The sequence below is a fragment of the Stegastes partitus genome, unplaced genomic scaffold (genome assembly GCF_000690725.1).
Source record: "Stegastes partitus isolate 25-593 unplaced genomic scaffold, Stegastes_partitus-1.0.2 Scaffold264, whole genome shotgun sequence".
Classification (NCBI taxonomy): Eukaryota; Metazoa; Chordata; class Actinopteri; family Pomacentridae; genus Stegastes; species Stegastes partitus.
In genome coordinates this window covers 313,323-321,395 of record NW_007577995.1, presented here as the reverse complement: position 1 = coordinate 321,395, position 8,073 = coordinate 313,323, and the positions used below count along the sequence as shown (strand labels likewise).

The window sequence follows — 8,073 nt, the reverse complement described above, 5'->3', positions numbered from 1 at the left end:
CACTTCTTATATTCTATAAACGTCTCGTCACATAATTCACAATATTTTCACGGCTCATTTCTTGCTTCATCGCAGAGCAGATGGTAATATTTCAAAGCACAATCTGATGGATAAATACTCTAATGGGTGGAAAAAGTGTACATCATCAAATCTTTTTTTTTTTTTTATGAGCAACTCATGTGAAATTAATAAAGAGCAAAACACCAAATTGCCTTTCTAATAAGTAAACATGACAAAATGCTAAACATGAGAAGTAGCAAATGGGGGAAAACAAACTATAGGGGAAAAACAAAAACTTACCTGAAGTCAAGACTTGAAATTTCTCTGTGGCTGAATGAAAGGCCTTCCAAACTGGTGTGTATTGTACAAAAACAGCTCTGGAAATAACCACAAAGACACAGCAGAAGGTTAACATCGTGTAAACAAAAGAGTTTCTGTATTGGCTGCTGGATCACAGCAAACCACAAAACCCCACCATCATTGTTTCTCTCTGCAAGTGGGCAGGCAAGCAGTGATCCAAAAATGTATTTTTATCCTCCCGGGTCCTTCTTGGTGCAGCATCAGGACACAGATGATTTCCTCTAGGACTGAGGCTCAGTTTCTTTTTGTGTCTGTAGCTTGATGAACTGACGGATGATAAACTGCCATTCTATGATGGTGATGGCTACGTTTGCAACGAGAATGAACCAGGAGACCGGGTGCAGGCCGTAGTAGAAGGTGTGCATGATGAGATGTTTAGAAAAAAAAAAGATGCGAGAGGATGACTGACAATCAAATCTTCTGGTAAAGGAGAGGCAGACAGGACGAGATGAAAAAGCAATGTCAGGTGTCTGAATGTGTCTCACGATGAGCCTGTCAGGGGAGTAGCGCCGCCTGCTTCAGTATCAAGGTGTTCTTTAGTAATCCAGGATTTACTTGACACACGCCGTTGTCACCGGCAGCACTTTTCACTGAGTCAGCAGGCATTAAAACAGAAGACGGACTTCATTTACTATCATTTAGTCGAAGAATTTTGTGGTGGTGCAATTTGAGCAGCTGATTCAGCCAGTCAGCAATAAACACAACCAGGACAATTCACAGATCATTTAAGAAACACACAACTCAGTGGATTTTCTTGCTCTACAGTGTATCTCCCAGTAATCTCCCAACATTACCTGTAAGAGAGGCTTCTTCCTCATTTACTGGCAGGATTCATTCAGTTCAGTATTTTTTTGAAGTTCAAAGGGGCTTCCAAGTCTTCTCCAAATTAAAGAAAAAAAAAAAAGAAAATAAAGCAGATTGATTGTAAATGTGACCCCACAGAAAGCACTAGAAGACTAGTCCTAAGCAAAACAGCGCCCAGTCACTCAGTCAGCTCGATCCATATCGACTCCGACCGCTTCAGGCTGGGGTGACCACCCTTTTGGGTTTGTCTTCTGGCTCCAACAGCCACTTGAAGTAGACATCTCCCAAGAGGAAGCCCCAGTAGACGACGGTTAGGGAGGTGTTCACTGTCATAATGCCGATAATTAGAGGGTGCAGCATGGTGGCAGACTGGGTGGACTCTTGAAAATCTGTGTTGCCTCAAAAAAAAAAAAACTATGTTGTGTGGGTGCCGAGTTGCCTACAAGTCTATAGAATCGCCTCTCTGCTGGCTTCGACTCTCCTCGTGGAATCCCCACCCCTCTCTCTTTCTACTGGTCACTAAGTTTCTGTGGCAACAGCAGCATAATCCTCTTCAGCAGCTTTGTTACAGAAGATAAGGTTGCATTAGATGTAGGCCTGCTTTACAAATGTTGTTCATCCATAAGATGTTGTTGCGTAATGCGCATATATATATTCCCGCACACAAAAGACTGACATAAACCAGCACGTTACATAGAAACATAGAAAGTGTAACAACAATTATTAGTTTTAAATTACACCCTGACTGGAAAAAAAACATAATCTTTGTTGTGAACTTTATGTTCTCTGCCAGATATAATCCACAATCTAATCAAGGCTGGAGACATCATACTGAGGAGTTCTTAATCTTACACCAAACAGGACAGATGGCTCCTTAAATGAACCCCAGGGGCCACCAGAGCCAAGGCAGCACTTTCCTAAACAACATGTGCGGTATGACCCAGATTTTGTTGACCTTCTGTCATTACAGACTCATCTCCTGAAACCCAGAATCCACAAACTGCGTGACATTACAAAGCAAAAGTTCAGTGTTGTGGAAAAAGTCTTCCAGGAAACACGTTCCTGACACGGGACGGCTTGGCCTCCACCAGGTGGCAGCCTGTACATGCACAGAGTGAGAGTGGAATGATCACAGCTGATACGACTTGAAGGGGTTCTTAGTCACTTGTGCAATCACCTGTGTGAGATTTCACCTGTGATCATCCACATCCATTACACCAAATGCGTAATTTGCACATGACGAATCAGCAGTCTGTTATCTGAACTTGGTGCTACTCTGCCTTTAAATTCTCACTCATTAGACGTGACTTGAGTTGAACTTTGAAACCTGCCAGATAGCCGGGCTGACTGGAGCAGCAGCGTTGCTTCATCACGGATCAAAAAGCAACGAGTGACACTCCTTTCAATCACCTCCTTCCCTCTGTTGCGGTGGAGAGGACGCTGACCTTTAACATGCACCGTTTCACTGCCAATAAACGCGTGTAAGCTGGGAACATTTCTACCTGGACACTTTAAAAAAAGAAAACTACAACGAAGAGGTCAAGCAACACGTTTACAAGATGAGGCCGCCGGCGGAGGTCAGCGTGTTTCTCCTTTCTCTCCTGGCTCCTGGAGTTTTGTACACAATGAACAACATCCCTGCGCTTCAGGAGTAAGTGTGTTGCACTCTAATAATTTCAATCTCATCTTGGCCTGCTGTACCGAGACATGGCACGGTAAAGCCGCCGATATTAATGAGCTGATGAAGTCGGCCCACTGCCTGAGGGGGAAAAAGGGAGTTTATGGAGGACGTGTTTATCCTGAGGTGACCCAAAGCTGCTGCTGCTGCTGCTGAGTCTTAAAGCGTAACAGAAACCAAGGTTCAAACATGACTTGAACATGAAATAAATTACAAATATTTGAAAGTACAGCTACATTTTTTTTTTTAAGTGATGATTTAACTATTAGTTGTGTCTTTTAATAGTGCAGTAAACTAAACCAGTGTTCATCTCTGATACTGAGATTTTGAATTTAAAATTGTAAAACTGAATGAGAGTGGGGAGACCTTGAAAAAAGCAGTAGGAGAGTTTGGATCCTTTTGAATTAAATAAAAGAAACTTAAGAGGAGTGTTTTAATGAAAATAACACAGCAGGTTGCAGAGGCAGTAAATGGATTTCAGTGACATCTACAACCTAAAAGACCTTCTCACCTCCTGCTTTTGTATTTTTTTATTTTATTTTACCAAAAAAAGCGTGAATATGAGAAAGATCAGAGCATATTTAGAGCTGCAACTATTGATTATTTTTTTTTATCAACATTTAACTGCTGCACATGTTTTTCAATTAAGAACTGTTTGGCAGACAAAATGCTTGTTTTTTTAAAACACAAAATTTAATCTGCAAATTGCTTTGTTTTGTCTGAACAACCGTCTAAATCCAAAGCAGCTAGAATCAGGGAATCGTGAGCATTTGTGCCAAAAAACAGCGATGACTTATACAACTAGTCGATCATCAGAATGTTCTGGATTTTCCTTACAATGCTTCTGCATAAATCTAAATACTCAACCATTGTTCCTCAGACCTCTTCCGATCCTGGGAGTGGGAATGGTCGTCCTGGGATCTGTTCTTCTCCTCCTCCTCCTCACTGTGCAACGCAAGACCAAAGTGGACCCTTTATTCTACGGTACAATCAGACAAATGCGCACTTGAGTGAAATGAAGATGGAGCTTTGTTGTTTCATTTTTGCCTCTGTGTGTGTGTGTGTGTATCCAGCGTTTGCAGAGTTTTCCTTCACCTGCATGGTGGGTTTGACCAACGCTTTAGAGCAGGATGGGTTCATCTCTGGCTTCATGGACTTCTACATAAAGATGGTGAGATGATCAGAAGTGTGTTTACCTTCTGCTTTTAACTTCTGACGTGTATGCATCATGTGATGTTTTGTCTCTTCAGGGGGAACCTCATCTAAGTACTGCCTATGCCGTGATGATGTCCTACTGGGAGGGAGTTGTTCACTTCGCCCTCTTCCTCACCATCATCCACCGCATGTTTGCAGGGTAAGCTGTTGCATCACGAAGATCACAGCCTATCAGTGGCGTGTTCAGTGATCTGATGCTGATTTTCTGTCCATGCAGGAAGTCCTATCGCAACCTGGGTCTGCTGTGGGCCGGCTCCTCCGTCGCCCATCAAATTGTCTTCATCCCAGGAGTGGTCATCGGTGAGAACTGCCCACAGGAACTCTTTGTTTGATCATATCAGCTGTAGTTGTCTGTGTCTGTCTGTATTGGCAGTGTTCTCATTTGTTCAGGTAAGTATGGGTCAAACCTTCGACCGGCGTTTTGGAGGAACATCCCCTTCTTTTTGGTGCCTATCTGGGCAGCGTCCCTCCTGTTCAGCAGACCTACACAGATGCCAGTCATCCCAGCAGACAAGGTAAAATTAGCACGAGTAGAACATACATATATATCCACAAAGTACAAACCTTGGTCACAGCATATGTGTGTGAGCTAAAGAGAAGTTTTTCATTTTTACTGTTTTATTTCAAATAAGTGACTTGAAGAGGAAAAACTGTGGACTGTTAAACTCCACAGTTAGACAGAGTATAATTATTGTGGAGGAACATGATTAAAAATCCTCATGAAAAGGAGCTTCCACCTGTAATTATTTAGGTCGACGATTATGTAACTTCAAGCTTTATTTTGACGGGTGACGATAACAATAAATGTGAGATGACAGAACTTTTTGAACTGCCAGCTACACTGTTAAATAAAACGGATGTAAAGATGTATGTAGTTGATGTTTTCTTCTGAATAGTAACTTATTTTTTGTGAAATTTATAAATATAACAAAAACACACAGAATGTAAAAACAATTAAATGTAATTTGCTCATAGAAAGTCCCACAAAAAATTCAAATGAAGTGCAGTTTCTCTTTGCAGACCTCCAAACATGTATGCCAGTATCAACAGGCACTGAACAAAAATACAAAGGCAGCTTGAAAAAAGTGTTTTCAGACTTAGAGAAAAAGTTAAAAATCCCACTTCTGTTGTTCTAGCTGCTCAACTAGTGACAAAATTCTTGACCACTGAGTTAATCCACTCTCTACTCAGGTGTGGCTTTAAAGGACAATGATCAGATAATGTTCACAGACTCTCCTCTGACATACAACTATAAAAGTCCACCTTAAATTGCGGCTTTATTCTGATGACAGGATTCGACAGACAAGCTAAGAACAAGCTGTTGGATGCTGAGATGTCAGTTAGGGTCACGGTGAAGCACTTGAATGTCCACAACTCCATCATTTGTCGTAGAAGAAACGCCTTCCAACAGCCCTCGATAGATGTGTCCGACAACATGATTCTGTCCCCCAAAATGTCTGCCAACTTCACCGAGACCTTCCGGAGGAGAAGGACAACCATCCACCGGCATCAGCAGCCTCATTAACTCTCTGTCGCTCATGTATGACTCATCGCTGACTTGTGATTTGTCTCTCCATCTGCCCATGAATATCTCCAACATAGTTCCTGCGAGGTTGTTTTCATGACATCCGCTCTGTTGAAGAGATGCAGAGTGTTGGAACAAGACGTGCTTTATTCCCCTTATGTTAAAAAGAATGGATAGAATTTAGTAAAATACTAAGATACGAGCTGCATTTCTATTTTTGTTAAGTGTACATTAGCAAAATGAGTCAGTCTTGCTTTAGTCAATTGTGTTAAATGTGCAGTAACTTTACTAACAGAGAAGGTGTCTGTGTAGATCGCTGCAGAGCAGAAGAAGAGTCTGCTGTCCCGACCTGTCGACCTGGTTCTGTCTCTCCTGTTGCTGGGCTCCATGGCCTTCTGTGTTTTCAGAGGCTTTGTAAGTAAAGCAACATGAGGCTTTTTCTCTCTGTTTACCACTTGTATCTCTGATTGCACTCACTCAGACATGTCTGAACTCTCTTCCTGTTGTGCTCCAGGTGGTGCTGGACTGTCCTCTGGACTTCTGTTTCACCTACATCTACCAGTATGAGCCGTACCTCAAAGACCCAGTTGGCTTTCCCAGGGTTATGGTTAGTCTAGAGAATAAGACTTAAACCAGGTATGCTGCGTATTCTCCTTCAAAGCACTGATAAATCTTTTTGTGCACCATTGTTTTAGATGCTGGTGTATTTGTTCTACGCTCTGCCGCTGCTCACTCTCCTCATCTATGGTCTGAGAACACCTGGAAGCACCTGGATGTTGGACTGGACCCTCTTCTTTGCTGGTGCCATGGCTCAGGTAGCTTATTGTGCCTTTGCAGTTTTACAATTCTTCTTGAAATAGTGTAATGCAGAGCCTCTTGTTTACTTTCCCCCTCCTCCTGCCACGCTGTTCTCTGCAGACCCAGTGGTGCCATATCGGAGCATCTCTGCACTCCCGCACTCCCTTCACGTACCGAGTTCCAGCAGACAAACGGTGGCCTGTTATCATCCTCAACGCGCTGCTCGCTGCTGCGCCAGCTTTGCTGGCCCTGCGCTGCCACACCAACCCCACTTATTTTATGAGACCTGTTCCCAGGGGACAGACCAACAACCAGAAGAAGAAAAACTAGACCGCACAGGAGGCACGGACTGTCGAGGAATACTTCACGCTGTGACAAGTCTAATGTTTTCTGGGGACTTTTTAGTTGCACAAACTGCATTAACTACACAATTCGTCAAGCCTAGAACCCAGAGGAAATCTAAAAACATTGCTCTCAGAGTCAACTGTTAAACATCAGTCACCTCATGCAGCACTCCCTGCATGGACTATTGGCCCCTGATAAGGAGGCTGTTGATGGAAGTGAGGACTGTGATCAGATCTCACGGCGTTCCGGTGACTCATGCAGATGCAAAGTTGGTATCTTTAGTCTACTAACCTGGATTATACAGGCAGCAGCAGATTGTGTGACAGTCATTATTCTACTTTTTTTCTATGCAGAATTCCATAATGAAACTCCACACTTGCAGGTTAGTTTTTGCAGAGAAAATAAGCACAGCTTTCATACTTTTAAAACAGAGTGTAATAAATATTAAAGGGATTTACTGAGGACTTGGAAGGCTGACTAACTTAAAAGTTGCTGATAAGAGACATAACTTAGTCCAGCTGGCGAATTGATGAGGGGGAAAAAAAAGAAGTGGGACACTGTAACATGTTTGGTAATCCTTCATGTCTCCAATTGTTTGGTTTTGTCCAGACAGTCCAAAAAACAGATAAATATTCAATTTCAGATATTACAAAACAGTGAAAAGCGCCGACACTGGAGAAGCTGAAACCAGATATGCTTCCTAAATGACTCAAATGATTATGAAAAAAAACAAACTTCTGTCCATCTGCTAATCCATTTATCATGTCAGCTGTGACCACATCTCACTGTCTTTGATGTCTTTTATTTTGTACAATAAAAAAAATTGCACACTGGATTGTGGTTATTTTTGTTATTTAAAAATGGGATACAGATGTCCTGAGCCAGCTGGGTGTAACGCGCTTTGATTAAATTCCTTTTGACTTACTTTTTTTTTTTTTTTGTTGTAAACACCATCTGCGAGTGTTTTATCTGAAGTCTGTCTGCGCCTCTGAACTTAAACAAATGCACCTATTTACAGATCATACCGGTGTGGCAGCATTGTCCCCAGCTGGTGATGTCATCGTGCCTTATGTACCTTGCTGCAGTTATCCGACTGATAAGAGATGAACTCTGGGGTTATGTGACCTGCCGACGCAAATGATCACGCGAGCCGTTGGTCGGACGTCCGTGGTTCCAACAAACATCGGCCTGGATGCCAAAGTGTGATTTTTTTCTCAGAGGAAATGAAAATTTAGTGTGTAAAAGGCCTGATGAGGACACAGAGGTCATTTACCTTGGATGTTTTGGGGGTTTTTTTACCCTGAATTTGTGTGGATTTTATTTCATAAAAGGCATCACAAAGACACAA

General features: G+C 42.3%; 1 protein-coding gene across 1 annotated transcript; it reads left to right on the top strand.

The window, feature by feature from the left end:
- Window positions 1–2,723: 2,723 nt before the first annotated feature.
- Window positions 2,724–6,710, top strand: tm6sf2a (transmembrane 6 superfamily member 2a). The gene is made up of 10 exons (XM_008282236.1): window positions 2,724–2,815; window positions 3,723–3,826; window positions 3,916–4,013; window positions 4,093–4,196; window positions 4,275–4,357; window positions 4,448–4,572; window positions 5,895–5,996; window positions 6,097–6,189; window positions 6,278–6,397; window positions 6,501–6,710. The coding sequence occupies exons 1-10, from the start codon at window positions 2,724–2,726 to the stop codon at window positions 6,708–6,710; spliced, it is 1,131 nt and encodes a 376-aa protein (XP_008280458.1).
- Window positions 6,711–8,073: the final 1,363 nt, after the last annotated feature.